Source organism: Thamnophis elegans, chromosome 10 (genome assembly GCF_009769535.1).
Source record: "Thamnophis elegans isolate rThaEle1 chromosome 10, rThaEle1.pri, whole genome shotgun sequence".
Taxonomy (NCBI): Eukaryota; Metazoa; Chordata; class Lepidosauria; order Squamata; family Colubridae; genus Thamnophis; species Thamnophis elegans.
The window spans coordinates 32720535-32738928 of NC_045550.1; the positions used below are offsets into that span (position 1 = coordinate 32720535).

General features: G+C 36.4%; 1 protein-coding gene across 6 annotated transcripts; it reads right to left on the bottom strand.

The window, feature by feature from the left end:
• Nucleotides 1-2930: 2930 nt before the first annotated feature.
• ING5 (inhibitor of growth family member 5) lies at nucleotides 2931-17852 on the bottom strand. 6 transcript variants are annotated; one of them, XM_032225262.1, is made up of 9 exons: nucleotides 17635-17838; nucleotides 16955-17248; nucleotides 14833-14904; nucleotides 13333-13499; nucleotides 11475-11586; nucleotides 10070-10163; nucleotides 7179-7317; nucleotides 6420-6481; nucleotides 2931-5772 (listed from the first exon to the last, which is right to left on the bottom strand). In XM_032225262.1, exons 3-9 carry the CDS (start codon nucleotides 14858-14860, stop codon nucleotides 5733-5735), a joined length of 642 nt encoding a protein of 213 aa, XP_032081153.1. In that variant the 5' UTR covers nucleotides 14861-14904; nucleotides 16955-17248; nucleotides 17635-17838; the 3' UTR covers nucleotides 2931-5732. The 6 variants fall into 6 exon arrangements, with proteins under 6 accessions (XP_032081153.1, XP_032081154.1, XP_032081151.1 ...); XM_032225263.1 differs by having other exon boundaries at nucleotides 17631-17645; XM_032225260.1 differs by lacking the exon at nucleotides 16955-17248 and having other exon boundaries at nucleotides 7179-7314; nucleotides 17635-17852.
• Between the last annotated feature and the right edge of the window lie 542 nt (nucleotides 17853-18394).

The following is an 18394-nucleotide window of genomic DNA, read 5'->3' on the forward strand; positions in this document are numbered from 1 at the left end:
GAAACTATATCTTGCCCCATCCACTCGGCTTTTTGGGCACAATTGAAAGGCGATTGGGGGGGGGGGGAGATAGAAATGTGTTCGATTTCCCTCTCATCCAGACTTTTAAATGTAATTGGAAAGTCAGTAGATAACATCAGTTTTCATTCTCAATTCAGCTTCAGGAACATTGAGGAACGGTTAAGGCATTGGCCAAGCATGAGGCTGGGGCATTCTGGGAATTGAAGTCCACACATCTTCAAAAGTTGCTGAGGTTGAGAAACACTGGGTTAAGGTGTCAAAATTCAGAACTTAAACTGCAATCACCTGGTGATTCTAGATTGTGCTGGAACTATTTCTTGAATCCCCAGAGTTCTAGTCTTTCTGGAAGGCATTGATGCAAGAAATGTCCTTCTGGGTTCAGCTCCATGTGGGGAAAAAGACATTGGAGACATGGAGGCTGCTTGGAAAGATGGTTTATTGTTGGACAGGGCCACATGGCTTGAGCCCTGAACAGAAAAGGTGATCACATGCTTCAATGTTGGTGGAGAAGAGAAGGGCTGAGGGAGGGGCTTGCTAGGCTTTTTATAACCTGTTCAGTCCCATCTCTCTGTTTCCTGTTCCTGTGTAAGAAGTGTATTCTGATTGGTTGTCAGACTCCCATGGGGCCATGCAGGGGCTACTCCATAGGCTGTGTTTTGAATCCAGATTTGGTTGAGTTCTCAGATGCCTAGTGGTCAGTTGGGTAAAGTTCCTTAATCCTTTCCTCCTGCAGCTGCAGTGGAGAAGTCTTTATTATGTAAAGTGGACTAGCTTGCCCTTAAAGGCCCATTAACAGTGGGGATGGGCAGGAAGCCACAGGCAACTATTCTGTCTTTTATAACATGTTTCTTTCTTTTCATATCCAGAGATATATTCTGCCTTTTCAATATTTCCTAGGATATTCCATTTTTCTGGGAGAGGGCTGGATGATAACTTCCCACAGCACAAAGTTGGCACAAGCTATGCTGTTAGATCACTCTTCCTGGATCGTAGCTACCATGCTAGATTTTACTAAGCTAGCATTCCGGGTTAAGATAATGCTATTAAAATCAAGAAATTGTAAGATAATGATAGTGCTACCTGTTCTAGGATTCTCTCTACCCTGCACTGCTTTAATTAATCTACAGCCCAGTGAATTCCGAAAACAATTTTATTTCATTTTTATTTAAATAAACTAAATTGTAAACATATTTTTCTATCATCTTTCCTTTTCCAACAAAGTTTGAAAAATGTTATCATGCTTTTATGATATTTATGTTTATCAGCATAAACATTTAGAAAGTTAAAATAAAAAAACTTGAGCACATTAAAACACTCCACAAGGCAATCATACTGGAAGTCCCATGTGAGCAGAGAATGTGTCAGTGTGTACAAGGGATCATTCAAACCATGGCTCTTATCCTGTTACATTGCACCCTCTGTAAGTGCTCAGACTCGCATCTCCTTACCACAGAAAAATATCACATAAATTCTGATTTCTTCTACGTAGTTATTACCATCTCTGAACATAGCTAAATTCTGTTATACTATCTGTAAAGTTAGGCAGACTTTGGCTACCATTGATGATCCCATTAATTCCAATAACCATTATGTTTTGTTCTATTTTATTTTAATGTTTTAATTTCTATTTTAGTGTCTAGCCATAATAAAGATTGAAGTGAACCGAGTTGCAAAGAGATTTGTCATCAGAATTTTACTTGGATTTAAAATCTCCAACTAAAATGAAAGTCAAATTTAGAAATATAAAACTTAAGTGGAGGATTACAAAATCCTGTAATGATCCAAAGGAAGTATTCTGATAAATCATCCAATACAGGGAGATAATCATTAGAATAGTAAGACCTGAATTTTACTCTTTAAAATAGAGAGGAAATTAAATATTGTGACTGGAAATAATTGATAGAAGTGTGTTCAAAGTGGTTATGCCATCAATGTACAACCTTTAAGTTAGATGTTTTGAACAAGAATGGAATGAAACTGATCAAAGCCAATGATTCTTCTTCCATAGTTTTCTATAAGATGATGTTATACAGTGGTGAAAGTGGGTTAATTCCATTTCAAGTACCAGTTATATTCCAAATTTGGTGTAAAGCATAAAAGTGAAATGTAAACATTCAAAGGCTTCTGGAATGGAGCTTAAAATAAGAGTCAACTACACAACTGAGTTTTCTTCCCAAGAACTTTGAAGCATAACTTCAAACCCTAGATAGAGATAGATATCTAGATAGATAGATAGAATTTTGTTTGCAAACAAATTCACTTCTAGTTTGTGCACTATTTTCTTTCTCAGAAACAAACCAAACATGTCCATATATTTGTTCTCAAAAATACTTTATTTATAATATACCTAATATATCCATAACATGATCAAAAATACATTTCACATTTTAATAAAAAGATTTATAATATTCTCTTCATTTACAAAGAAAACATAAACCTAGAGCTATGACTAGAAAATTTATGCTGTGACATTTATTTATGAAGAACAATGGGGAAAAGATAACATTTTTTTTAAAAAGTGGAGTTTCTTTATTTTTTAAAACATGTATCTAGCTCCTCACATTCAAGTTTCAATAATGAAACAAGATACTGTACAAGCAACATTCAGAATAGTTTCTCAAAAGACAAGAATCAAGGTGACAAGTTCAAAACCAATAAGTATTTTAAAACTTCAAATATAAACTAGTTGGAATCAATGCAAAGCCTTTCAAAATAGACAAGTCAACATGGAATAATTGCTCAGTCCAATACCATTTTTCAAAAATTGGATGGTGAAATTTTACTCATTCACTCACTCCTACTAAATACCTAATTCTTTGGGACTGAAGAATGAGTTTCAATCTTGTTTATGATAAATTAATCTAATTTGCTTCTGGAACTATGTAGCAGCAGTAATTGTTGGTATTACATAAAAAGAGCCTTTACTATCAATCTATAATACTTTAGTGACAGGAAAAACATAATTTAAAAGTAATTGTTATTGTAGTATAATGTCACTTTCTTCTAAATCTGGAATGGAAGGTTAAAAGCCATAATTACTATTTGTTAATAACTGAACTACTAGTATGTGAATTCTTACAAAAACTGCTGTCAATAAGAATGCATAATAACTGTTTTATTGGAGGCTAGAAAAACTGTGACTTGGCACTATTATAAAAACTATGTAACAATGCTCAAGAATCTCATAAGGTACTCAATTTTTTTTAATGATACAATTGTAAAACAGAATTACCAAGCATCTGGCAGACTTTAAAAGATTAGTCAACTGATGCATCACTACCTACAGAGGCACACTTTATTTTATAGCAGATGAATATACACCCACAATTTCACCTTTATCTTTTGCTCTTTTCTAGGAATTTACCATAACTTAGTGCAGAGACTTGGTACAAAGCCTGTCTTCTAAAATTCCTTAATGTTGAAAACAGAACACTATACAGTGGTACCTTGGTACTCAACTGCTTTGAAACTCATCAAATTTGGTACTTGATGCATTCTGATGAGAAAATTTTGTCCTGGTAGTTGTTTGTTTGGGACTCAACACACAAGGTGTCAGTTGCCTCATGATTCACTAACTTTTCCAGCCAAAACAAAGGGTGACCTGTGATAGTCCTTGCCCTGTGCACATCCCCTTGCAGTCTTAGCTTCTGTGGTCATTTTGTGTATTTTTGTACTTTTTTCCTCATCAGTAGTTAGAGTGAAGTTTTATTTTATTTTATTTATTTATTAATTTTTAGGCTTGTTGCTCATGTAAAGGAATGTTATACAATCCTAGCTTTTTACATATTGACTTAAAATGTGCATTGTTTTTGGTTGGTAACATATTAAATTTATTGACATTATTCCTTTTGGGGGGGAAAAGGTTTGGGTACTCATTGCGCCTCCCAGAACCAATGACTACCAAAGTACCACTGTAGAGCAACACGACATTTCAGAAGCATACAAGGACCCTATGACATGAATACTACAATGTTATTTCTTCTCTCCTTCTTAGGAAAATAATGCAGTTTGCACTTTTAGAAAGCAAGTAGAGTTAAGAAAACATAAAATGGTACAAAGAATATTGTAACTGAACTGCATTAGTAACTACAAAATTGTGTGTATAAAACTATAAGAATTTGCATTCTTTCCATAATAAAAACCAAGTTCTTTTTCTAAATGTAAACTAACAGTTTTAAGGGTTTTGCAACATTCTAGAGATCAGCTTTTCCAGATTGAAATGGGGTTCATTTTGATACTGCAGATGTAATGGTGACAATTGTTTAAAGAAAGGTACTGATTGCTAACATTTCTGGCAACCATTTTTACATTACAAGCTAAAACCAATTCTAGCAAATTAGGCAACTAGATATTTTCAAAAGCGCATTCCTCCCATTTAAACTGACTTCACTTTTTATTTTTTAAAAAATTAAAATATACTATTTAAAAGCTGAAGGTTGTATGGTAGAATCCCTGGCGAACAAGTGTATGTTTTCATCTAGCTGAACAGAATTGTCGGGTTCATGAATCATACAAAAGCATGCAAACCTTTACCTACCTATGAGAGAATGGACAACAAAAAGCTCTGTGTGTGTGTGTGTGTGTGTGTGTGTGTGTGTGTTGGGGGGGAATGCCTATCTATTACCTGAGAAAATCAGAAAAGAATGCTAATATTTACAGTGGGTAGTAGAAAGTATCTCAGTGAAGTCACAACATGAACATACTGCATAACACTCTGTCAAACACTTTTGTGCAGTTATGGAAACATCTCATTTTCTAAAACTGTTATTCCCTGAAAACTAATTTTCCTGGTCCTTTATTAATCCAAACTTATTTTAAAATATTAAATCTTATTTTATGAGGGATTTATGCTATACTAATATCACAGGTATTGCTTATCAGCAGGAATGAGAGCAATGCATCCAGTTTCAGTGAAACCAGAATGAAGTTCAGAGGGGACAGTACACAGAAACAATATGCATTTTGAAATAAGCATTGTGAATTCCCCCAATCAATTTTGTAAAATATAACTTTGCAAACTTATTTCCAAAGTGGCAAAATTGTACACTGAAAAATCTCAACCCACTCGACAGAATCAAATGTTATGCAAATGGAAAATCTACCTAAAAAAGTGAACTATGTGATTCTACATCTTATCAACAATGATAAAGATATTGATACTAGATTTAAAAGACTTCATACATTTATTGTGCAAAGCAAAGGTTTGCATAAAAAATTATGCAAGCCTATTCTTCTCACATAACAGGACTCTTACTTCATTCTGAACTGATTTCCCAATGCTCATTCCAAATCTCTAAAATAATTTTAGAGGATGCATTGGAAAATACAAGAGAAAACATGTCATTCTGCCAGTGAAATGGCACTGGTGAAAGCTTCCCAAAGTGACTACATTTTGTGACAACAAAAGATGCTATCTTATTCACATGAAAGGCCACAGGCAGTTTTCACAGGTTTCAGTATATAAGAAATTCCAGTGCAGATCTTTTCTTGAGTACTTCATATCTTTGATTGTAATGACGAAGTGTACTTGTAACCCAAATAATCATCACTAATGAACTTCCTGTATCATCACTTTTAACATTCACATGGCTAATAAAAAGAACACCTGCCTACTGCATTATTTCAGGCCGAACAAGATGGGTTGGTGATGAAAACAAAATACTGCAACATATGAATATATTAAAACCTTTTCTTCATACTATATATCATTTCTACTTCTTCTTCTTCTCCTGCGCACAGCGAGGACAGTACCTAAAAGAAGAGAAGCATATTTAGCCCAATACACTTCTATGAAACCACTATTACTTGACAAAGGAATGAATTGATTTATAAATATATAAAGACCACTGGAAGTCTCATATCCCCTATTAATATTATCACAGACATATTCACTTCCCCTATTTTCATTCGTTCAATACATACACATATCTCTGTATGTAAGATCTGTACTAACATCTTAGAACCACATAAGATATTTACTGTATATTACATGTGTGGATATGTAGTTTTTTTAATTTGCCAATATAGATTTCAGTGATATTTGCAAATAAAGGAATATTAATTTCTTCATACAGCAATGTGCTGAATGATATACATTCCTAAATTCAGTGGAATATGTTTCCCAACAAATACGCTTACAGTAATTGCATCAGACCACTTTTCCCTAAATTGGTAACTGACAGATATGTTGAGACTATAATTTCCAGCACATTCAGAAGGTTGCTAGATTGAGGAAATATCACCTTATATTATAAGCTCACATATCAAAGGATAGCTCTTCCACAATTATTTAGAAAGCACTGAATCAAATATATCTTGGCAACAGTATTTTCAACCTTCTTGGGACAAAGGACCTATGAAGAAAATAGAACAAAAAGTAAACAATTCATGGTACATACCATTTTCCTTTGGGTTTGGTCGTGAGATCCACACAAGCAAAGTGAAACCATTCAATTGGACACTATATTGGGGGTTGAAAAAAAGATGAATGGCTTTTTGTTTTCCTCATCAGTCTTATGAGCAACATGAATTTGGCTACCTAGTCCTTCCATATCATATGCAGAATAGCAAATTTTATTACAATATTCTTGCAAAATGCTGACATTGTGGAATTACTTGGCTTATTCTTTACAGCAAAGGAAACAGGAGTGCATTATCGGATGATATGTTCATGATTTCATAGTAATATGTATTCTGTGTATTTGTGAGAGCTATGTAATATAAAATATGGAGCAATGATATGCAGAGAATGTTAATGTATAGATTTAAAATTAAAAAATATAATTGAACTTTTCCAAAATTGTGTAACAAATAAAGTCTGCAGAAACTCTCCATGGTGTTACTATGACTGATTTTTTTTTTGCTTTGCATCTTCTTTTTCTTTCCTTCAAACCTAAATATCAGTGTAATTTAAAATAGCTCCTACAGTGCTGCTTCTTCCACATTTGCAATACAAATTTTTGCAAAATAAATTGTATTTTCTGGAAGGGTACAAGATAACTCAATGTTCCAACACTTTTCAAGAACTAGGGATGGGTTTGTGATTTTATGAAGAATCCTATACTGGACTAGCAGTTGTTTTTTGTTTAGACAGCAAATTTCAACTCGTAGTACAAATGAATACCATTTGTCATATTTTGGTTGATTTCAATACTCACATCAGGGTTGTCACACCCAATCATTTCTCCATAAGATACTTGATGACACAAGCAGTATGTGGGTTCATTGGGATCCACTGGCATGTCCAAGACATCAGAAGGGTGAACCGATAGGATGGTATCAGCTAATTCAGATCTGCTATGATATAAATTCAATGGAACTGGGTGAATGGCAGTGACTCAGTAATTCACAATGTTAAGAGTTTGTCATTAACTAGAAGGGGTTTAAAAACTGAATTAAAGTCTTGCCAAACTAACTCTATTGCATTTTTTAAAATCAACAAATATCCTTAATGAATTATGAGAATGCTGTGCATCCTATATCATGATTTCAGCAAAACATCTGAAAAAGTATTCCATGATATTCTGATTAGCAAGTTGGCAAGAATCTGGATGGGTTGACAATTAAGTAGTCAATATCCCTTCTATTTCTCAACATTTTTATTAATGACTTGAAAGAAAAGATGAGAGCAGGCTTAAAAGCCTGCAGACAAAATAAAATAGTACAAGTAGTCCTTGACTTACAACCATTTGTTTAGTGGCCATTCAAAGTTAGAACGGCACTGATAAAAGTAACATAATCGATTTTCACATTTACAACTATTGTAGCATTCCCATGGTCACATGATCAACATTTAGATGCTTGGCAACTGATTCATGATAGTTGCAGTGTCCTGGGGTCATGTGATCGCCCTTGCGACCAAATGACAAGCAAAGTCAATGGAAAGCAAACCAGATTCAGTTAACAACTGTGTTGCTAAATTAACAACTGCAGTGATTCACTTAGCAACTGTGGCAGGAAAGGTTGTAAAATGGGGCAAAACTCACTTAACGGTCTCACTTAATACCATTTTTTTTAGGCTCAGTTGCGATCCTAAGTCGAGGACTACTGTATTACTAATGTTTCAAAGCCAGAAATAAAATTTAATACAATATTAATAAACAAGAAAGAGTTCAAGATACTGCAATGGGTTCAGAAAGGCTATGAGAGTGATCAAAGAGCTGGAAAGTAAATTCTATGAAGAGAGACTATTTCAGTATGTTTTATTCTTTAGAAAAAAGAAGATGAACAAGACAAGACTCTTGAAATCCCTGGAATAACATTTCAGGATACAAATATGTATGATTTCATGTTTAAATGTTATTATTAACAGATTTTTTTCAAAGATGATACATAGCAGAAAGACACCATCATTGGTTTTTGAATAGCTTAAACAATTTTCTGTACTGTTTTGCCTTGCTCCCACTCATAAATTCATGTCACCCAATAAAAATATTATCTTCCACTTTATTCAATGCAGCATAAGACAAAGTGTCACAAACCTATGGTTTTCTATTTCAATGTGCATTTGCAATCATTTAGATGATGCCATTGGTATCTTTATGATACCTAGTTTCATTCATAATTAAACTTACAACTTAATCTCATTGTAGTATCCATCAGCCCCATTGCACAAGATGTGATCACCTTCATTCAGATCTATTACATAATTATCAATGTTCTTTCATTCATTTCACTCCTTAATGCTTTCTTTTTCCCCCCTGTACATTCCAAACTGCAATCTTTTGTAAGCAGTGGGCATCACCAGACTGGCCCACAGATATTAACCTTTGTTGTCCACCATAGCTTTGGTCAAGCAAAGCTTTCACATGCCCCAACACTGGAAGTCTTTAAGAAGATGCTGGATAGCCATTTGTCTGAAACAGTATAGGGTGTCCTGCCTAGGCAGGGGTTTGGACTAGAAGACCTCCAAAGTCCCTTCCAACTCTGCTATTGTATTGTATTGTATTATGCTTTTAGGAATTATAGGGAAGGTATATACTAGGTTACCAGCTGAATGACTTCTCCAGGCAACCCCTGAGAACCTGTTTTTCTCCCATTTCACAACAATCCACTTGCCATGCCTCAGATGAAGCAGGTGGAGTCACTGTCTTTACATAGGGGTACCACTTTGCACTTGCAGCAATTGGGAAACAGAGAAGAATAAGGGATTTTTTTTCCCCCTCTTCTGCTGCCTCCCTCTTCCTCGTAGCTCACTTGCCTCCTCTGTTCCTCTTCCTTTCAATGTACCTTCCCTTACCTGCTGGAAAATAGCCATTGGACTCTCTTGGCCTATTTCTCCATACCACATTTGAAAGTTTTCTGATAAAAAATACCACTTTCCTGCCAGATAGCTTTGATCTGGTTTTAACTTGCCTACCAGCCTTACCAAAAACTGGCAGCAAAAGGGAGGTCAACAAAAATAAAATAAGCCATTTTGGAGCTGTGGTTAAGAGTGCAGTCTAGACGAGCACCTTAATGACACGTGTCACATTAAGTATTTCCTGCTAAAGGTATGGACAGTACCAATTAGTTTGGGCACATTTTGCCCATATGCTACAACTGCAACCAATGCTTAATTTTTTACCCCAAATACACTGGCACTACTCTATGTGAGTAGGATATTTAAACTAGGGACTGATATTCCAAATAACTGTTTTTTGCTCATTCTCCAACCCTTGTCAGATTGGGTGTTTTTTTTAAAAAAAGAACAATCTGAACCAGCCAAAACTGAAGGCAAAAAACAAAAGCAAAATGGAGTTTCCCTTCTCTTTTTAAGCCCACCTGAAAAAACTTTCTTGCTTTTGATTAGTTATTCAGAGATTGGGTTCCTAAGCTTTACTCGTTTCTATCCACTCTCTGTAGACTGAAAGATCCAATTTGAATAATCTTGAAATCTTTTGTCTGAATAGGATTTTTCCTTCTCACCAAAAGCTATAATCCAAACATACTTCCCCTAGAATACTTCCATGGAGTCTGGAATGAAAAAGTGTTTCTACTGTAAGTTGACTGGGGGGGGGGGGCACCCAAATCCAAAAACTCTTGCCTATAGTCTGTACTAATTTCTAACCTTCGTTTTGGTTTCTTTTTCACTGGAGCATCTTCCTCTGATGTCCGCCGGCCTCGACCACGGGAGGTTTTCTTATCCTTTGGAATTCTTCCCTCTAAAAAAAAGTATTTTTGTTAAGTACATTATTAAGAAAATAATATGATTTTGTTTTTAGACATGTGTGTATTAATATTATCACAGGAGGCTTTTCTCCAATGCCATTTTCAATTGAAAATTTTTCTCATAGGAATCCAAGCAAGGAGTAAGTTTTTCTTATAGGAAGTGCTGTTATAAGGCACTCTCTTCAAGGCCACATTAATACGCTTCCCTCCTCTCCAATCATAAAGGAAGCATATTGATACAAACCAAGCTGCTCCTATAGCTTATTACTGCCCCATAGCACTGATGCTACTCTGACACTAAGTAATATAGCATAATTTCAGAACAGCATTTGGTGGATTCCCAAATCTCCTTCTCTTCTCCTACCCAGCATCACCTGCTGGCAGGACTTCAAATACAAATTAATGCAATGAGTAAGGCTGAGGGATTTAATCTATAATTTCATTGCTTTTTTGTTTATTCTTAATTTTCATTATTCACAGCTTGCTTCTCTTAACAAATAGATCCTACAGGAAACCGGATGATCTCAAGAATGCAGTTTCTCTCAAATTGTTTCAGGGACTATCATTCTCTTGGCAGCTAAGGAGTCCTGTTACAGGAAGATTGATATGTTTAATTCAAACTTCCTCTTCACAACATATGCCTAACTGAAAGCATAAATTTGAAGTACAGGTAGACCTTGAGTTATGACCACAATTGAGACCAAAATTTCCATTACTAAACAAGGCAGTTGTTAAGTGAGTTTTGCCCCATTTTACAACCTTTCTTGCCATTGTTAAGTGAATCACCATAGTTAAGTTAGTAGAACGTTTGTTAAGTGAGTCTGACTTCCCCATTGTCTTGACCCCAGGTTACTGCAATTGTCAAAAATATGAGCAAGATGCTAAACAGTCAAATTTGATCACGTGATCATGGCGATGCTGCAAGTCTTAAGTATGAAAAAAGAACATAAGTCACTTTTTTCAGTGCCACTGTAATTTCAATCAGACACTAAACAAATGGTCAAGGACTACTTGTACAAAGTAGACATGCCGAATCAGAAAAATTGCATCCTTGGATCTTTCTCATTTTTCTCTTCTGAGAACAATTTATCTCTTAAATCATGTTTGGTCAGATATAGCCTTTTCTTTCTCCATTCCAGTATTTGAGTGTGTAATTACATCATCAGTCATATGCTTCTACATATTACGAACTTTCCCATACACAAATATGGGAAGACCCGAAAGACCAAGATTGTTGGCTGAAGCTGATTAAAAAATTAATTCAAGTTCTAAAGTCTCTATCATATTAGTCACATTATCCATACTTTTTAAGTTTTGTGTCACAGGGCTTTCAAAATCACTGCCTTCCAACTTATCCTTCAGATCAGCTTCAAATCGGGCAAGGTCAGCATCTAGCCGTCGAATGTGCTTGTCCACCTGAAACAGAAACATCACAGAGCTGAAGAATTTTTTTTTCTTAAATAGTATTTAAATTAAAGATCAGACTGTTTTTCTGTAATAAAAATATTAAATAGAATAGGATTCTTTATTGGCCAAGTGTGACTGGACACACGAGGAATTTGTCTTTGGTACATATGCTCTCAGTGTACATAAAAAGACAAGATACATTCATCAAGAATCATAAGGCACGGCATTTAATGATAGTCATAAGGTACAAATAAGCAATCAGGAAACAATATCAATATAAATCTTAAGGATACTAGCAACAAAGTTATATAGTCCTGCAGTCATAAGTGGGAGGAGATGAAGTTTGGGTATACATGTTTAGGGTAAAATAATACTAGAAGCAGATTTTGATTGGATATCAGGGAGAATTTCCTAATCATAATAGCTGTTTAACAACAGAACAAACTGTCTCAAGAGGCAGCATACTCTCTTTCACTGCAAGAATATAAACATAGCCTAAATGGCTGTCTGATGTTATAATAAGGGATTCTTACATTAGAACAGTGATGGCTAACCCTTTGTCTTCGTGTGTCAAAAGTATGTGCCCCCACACCCATAATGCAATGCGTCTCTCCCCATTTTGGGCCTGAAGCCTCCTGGGATCAAAAACAGGCTGCGGGGAGGGCCCTGTCCCCCACCCAACACTCCCTCCTACCACCACCACCCTGCACATATGCACATGTCTCATAATGCGTAGCAGAGAACCAAAAATCAGCTGGCCAATGGGAGGTGCGGTGAAGCTGAGCTGGGGCGACGTGCCATAGGTTCACCATCACGGCACTAGATGATTAATAATGTCCCTTCCAACCATTACATTATTTATTTTAATTAAGCATTTTTAAGCAAAGAAAAAACAGGAAGAGAAAAAAGAAAGCATTAAATAGATTAATGCTTAATTTATAAACAATATAGAAGTCACATTTTTCAATATTTCATTAATTAATTTTAAATAACTGAATATACAATATTCATGTATTGTATATATTTTTATAATTTTACAAACCATTCAAAGTATTTGTAGGTTTTTCCTCATTTACTAATGCAGCTAACAGGCTAACAGACTGCTTGCTAGCTGTTCTGAAGCTTCATAGCAGTAACAAAATATATGTGGTAGTTACAATTTTTTTTCCAGACATCATTGGTAACATTTTTCTATAAGTGCAGAAGGAAACACTATCATAAGAATGGCAATTCTTTTTATTAAGCAGAATCTATCAGTTATGTCTCAATGTCAAATGTACACAATATAGTTATTATAGCTGTCAATAAGCCAGGGTCAAAAATCATGACTTAATACAATGTGTGAGTACCAATTGTTTCATAGCTGTTAATATATTCCTCAATGAAATTCTAATCAATAATCCACTCCAGAAGTATGGCTGAAGAGATAATTTTGATAAATGTATTTCTGACAAATATAGTCTTGTCAGATACATTCATTCTATACTTCACATTTTTTACTATTTCTCCATTCTGCAAAAGATTAAATGAGGAAATAGTACAATCTTAAACAAAATCCCTGAATCAGAAAATTTATAATGATAGGTGTTAGCTGAAGTCCAGCACAGCATCTCCATTTGTCAGTGAACAGCTCCTAAATATTTTTTAAAAAGTTGCCATCTGAAAAATAAGCTAAAAGGCTAGATAAAAGATGTCATAAACATAGGCACTGTCTTGGGTCTTTTGCAGTATTATTGCTTTATTATTTAAACTTACCATCTCATAGGTCTGCATGGCCAACTGCACCTTGTCATCACTATATTCTTTGCATTTTGTATAAGCATTTTGGATCTTCTGCAAGATTTCTACTCTTTGCTCTGATGACAGATCCCGCACGGTTGAAATATATTGTGCAGCAAGACTATCAATTTCTGCTTTCTTGTCTGAAGGATAATGAGAAACAATATAAGTATAAAACTGAAACTGCAATCCAAAAAGCCTCAAATAATTATCTAAGTAAAAAAATAAGAAAATGTGTTTCGATGTTGTAATTAGGAATTCATTTACCAGGGGATGTTTTACTAATCTGATTTGGATTTATTTTCACATAAACACAGTAATTATCTAATTGTATTTTATAACGGAAATGTTTCAACAGCCATACAAAACAAAACTTTATTTTAAATACAAATTTATTTATTTTAAAATATAGGATGGAAATTCCAACCCTAAGATGCCATTTTAGAAGTGTATAGCACTGCAATTTCTAAAATTTCAGTATCTTAAATCTCCAAAGAACTTACTTCACCTACTAACTCACTGGCAACCATCTCTTTACCACAAAATCTTTAAGCATACTAGGAGATGGATGGAGCCTATTACTAAATATCGCATATGTGATTTGGGATGCTAAGCAAACACTAGCATTAGAAGAGAGCTAAAAAAAAATCTCACTCTGCCTCCAAAAACCAGTTAGTTAAGGAAAGACTAATGTATTATTTGACTCTCTAAATGTAAATGGCTAGAATAATAATTTTGAGGATTAAAACATTAAATTTCTGCTAGTAGAAGGCAATATCCCTTTGTATTCAGACCTCTGAAATAGTTGGATTTAAACAACTTTTTTCCAATAATATAAACTCAAATACAGTACTTGTTTCCCATATGCAAGCAGAGGACCAAAGTCAAAGAAATGGACTACTTTTTGCTAATGAATAGCACTGCAGCACCAGACTTGTTTGTTCTTTAAAACATGTCATATACAAAAATAAAATATTCAATAATTTGATTCTTATCAGTTGTTATTGTCAAGATGAGGAAAATAATATTGACTTTTAGTTTTAAAATGTATGATGAGTCCTTAAACTTGTCTTCTCAGATCTGTCTGAATCTATCACCAAGAAAATATACATTACATCAAAAATGGGAAATCTTTCTTTCTATTAAAGGCTCTATTTCTTAGGAGCAAAATGAGAAATATTGCTTTGAAGGTAACATGGAAGATACAGCTTAAAACAAACAGTGAATGGGGGCTAGAACCAAAAGTACATAGTCATTTTTTTCCTAATGCCTCTTTTTTCTCTCGTTCTCTTTCTGATACTTTTTAACTCTCTTCCAAGAATAAAGTATAGGAGAGGATGTGTATCTCTTACCAGGATTCTGATCTCTTGTGAAGGACTTTTTAAATTAGACCAAAGGCTACATATGATCCTAAACTATCAGTTATATCCCTGCATTATATGAAAAAGATCTGCGGATTAGTATATTTGAATATACCTTCTGTTCTCTGATCCAGTTCACGCATAAGTTGGAAGTTTCTCTGTAATTCACAGGGCAGGTTTTCAATGCCTGAAAGAGAGATAGAAAGACTGATTTTTTTTCATATCACAAACCTATTCAAATTAAATTTCTGACCAGAAACAGTTGTAACTATCCTTACGATATGTTCCCACCACACATCATTCCTAGTTGTATATGCTGCTTAGTCTCATGGGTTCCAGTGTTCGGCTGGAAAACAAATATTTCTAGAGCCCAAAATACTTTAAAATCTCCGAATGAGACTTAAACGTGGTAATTGGGGCTCATAAACACTGTTCACTTCACTAGTTCTGTTCACTAACATTCTTGCTGTCTCCGAAATGTTGTTATCAGAAGATATTAGCCGGGGTGGAAAAGCAAAAAAGCTAAAGTTGCAGCAATGTCACCATGCCATTTCCCTGTTTTCTAACAATATTATGGATAATGGTTGGAGATATTGCTCAGAAGTCTTTCACCAATTTTATTTCTACCATCAGCATGTATGATATATTTTTGGCACAGAATATATTCCTTTTCCATTATGATAAAACATTTTCTGTACATTTGATATCTCTGACACTTCACATTCTAATCCTGTGGACCCTTTATCAATGCTGTTGGGTATCTGAGAGAATTCCTTATCCTCACAGTGGTCTGCCCTTTTCACAAAGCTTACTGTATTACTGAGTAAGGAGGGATTGAATGTGGTTTTCTATTGGAAAATGCATTAAAACCTTCTATGTGAACGATCCCTGTTATATGGAAGAGAAGTATAAAAGAGATCAGCAACATGCAAGACTCCAATTCTAATACTGAAAGATCACTCATCCCATCCAGCCATGGGAATTTGTTGTTTCATAGACATTTCTGTTCTGGATGCTGAAGAGAAAAAAATATCAATAATGCCACTTCCTTCTTTCTTTTGTAATGAAACTATTGATCTTGTACAGCAGCTCTTTCAGGAAGCTGATATTCCCATGTACTATATCTACAAATGGGCTGCCAGCGATAGCAAGGTTTCTTACTTTCTTTAGCTCCTCTGTCAAATCCAATATTTTGCTTGCTTCTAAGGAAGTATCTTCAGCTTATTAAATTAATCTATTTACTTTTGTGATATTTCACTCCTGAAACTTTTTCCTTTTGCCTTTTTCTAATTAAAATGTGAGTTTCAGAGAATTCAGTGAACTGCACATTATTTCAGCTGCTTGCTCCAAGTTGTATCTCTCTGCCATTCATCTTTCATCTCAGTTTTCATGTAATAAAATGATCATTTCCTTGGAAAAAATTAAAAAAATGACCAATAATATAAGCAGATAGTCTACTTACTTTCAATCCTAGTTCAGTGCATATTCAGGGCTGGAGAAAAGCAGGACTCAACATCTTTCTTGTTGCAAGCACTGTTTTCCAGAGCCTAGACTAACCAATCACTGAACATAACATTTGATACTTTTTATAGAGTAGAGGAAGCAGTAGATCCCTTGCTGCAGAAAGGAAGTACAAAGACAGATGTCAGGAGCATCTGTCTTCCATTTCTTCAAAACTTTTCTTTTGCTCTTTTCTAGTGCAATAATTCAGTATCAGCAGTCCCCAAACCAAGCTCGGAGAACTCTACTGATGCGATATGTTAGGCCTGAGCGTTACATATTTGTAGGGACATACTTTTCTCCAGGCAAGGATATGAGGCATCCATATCCATGAGGGTATATGGATAAGCCTAACAAGGGGGGCAAACCAGATTCTCCACTCAACCTTTATACAGGCAGTCCTCGACTTACGACAATAGAGCCCAAAAATTATGTTGCTAAGTGAAACATTTGTTAAGTGAGTTTTGCCCCATTTTACAACCTTTCTTGTTAAATGAATCATGGTAGTTGTTAATTTAGGAACATGGTTGACTTTGCTTGTCAGGTCATAAAAGGGGATTCACGTGACCCACTGCAACTGTCATAAATATGAACCAATTGGTAAGTATCCAAATTTTAATCACGACCACAGGGATGCTGCGATGCTGTATGTGTGAAAAACGGTCATAAGTCCCTTTTTTCAGCACTATTATAGCCTCGAACAGTCACTAAACGGAGTGTGGTAAGTCGAGGACTACCTGTAGACGGTGAATGCTGGACTCTAGCCGACTTCTGGTTCTTTCCTGGTTGCCTCTTGGGAGTTTTTCCTCACTGCAGTTCTGAATGATAGCATCGGTTCCGACGTTTGCACAATTCTCTCATCGGTATTGACATTGAAGGGAAGCTTGCGGTAGGACTCTTTTGAGCCAGTCAGAAGAATTGCAACTTCGCTTTTAAAAAATCCGCGACGGCTCAATTGTTTCCAAGAGCGAAATCGTTAAAGGAGAGGGATCGCTTTTGCTCTTGAAACTGCTTTAAGCAACTGCGCCGACCTGCAGCGAGGCAGGAAAAAGGAAATACTTTCACGGCCACGACGCTGTTCAGGGAGAAGGTGGGGGCCTGTTCTAAACGGGGCGGTCAGCCGGGAAAATGCTCCAAGTTTAAAGTGTTTGTGTAACAAGCTTACAGGTGGCACTGATGGGCGAGGAGCGCCAAGGCGGCCCCTACCGGCGAAGACCATTAACTACAGCCCCAGACCCCGCTGAATGTATTTTTCGGCGCCCAGTTAGAGGTGTGACGCAGCAAAAATACCTCTCCGGTTGATCCCTCTCCGCAGCTCCCCCTCCCAACACACACACACACCGGGGCTATGACGCAGCTGTAACAGCCGGCGAGACCACGCGGCGCTTCAACCCTCCCCAACGCCGCACTCACTCACTGTCCAGATAGTGCTCCAAATACAAGGCCGCTGCCGCCATCTCGAGTCAGCCAACCGCCAACCAACCGGGCGACGCCCACCTTTCAGCCGTCGCGCGCTTGGCGCTGTCACCCCAGCGCCTTCGCAATGGCCGGCCAAGCTTTCATCGCATAGTCATGAGGCGCCGCCACCGATTGGTCGCGCCGCCACCGTGCCGCCTATCAATGAGAAGGCGGGGACGCGGACTGGAACGCCGGGAGCCGTCCGGGCACAGCTTCTCCCCCAGCGGCCGAAGTTGGCTGGACGCTGGGAAGTTCGTACTTCATGGCCACCAGGCGCGCCTGCAAGGAAACACTTGTCTCCTTCAAGCCTTTGCTTACTATCAAACGCAGCTTGGAGGCCTAACGTTCTCGGCTCGAAGCCTTTTGTGGCCATTCGTATTTGTTTTGTTTTTTTCAAAGTAAAGAGGTTTTTCTCCTTGTCCTTGTTCCGGTCACTGCCCTTTTTTTTCTTAAGACACGCCAACGAAGAAGAAATGAACTTAAAACGGGCTGCGAACTCTGCAAACAGGGTTTTGTCAAACCTGGAGTGAAAATAGAGCTGGCTGGAGAGTTCTGGGAGTTGAAGTCCACTTGTGGACTTAAAGTTGCCAAGTTTCAAGACCCCTCTTTTATTTGTCATGGTTAACTTGCAGAAATGGTTTGAAAAGATCCAGTCCTTCCGATTACCCGCTTGGTTTTATTGGAGCCAGCCAATCTCGTGCAGGGTTGTTGTGGGGCTA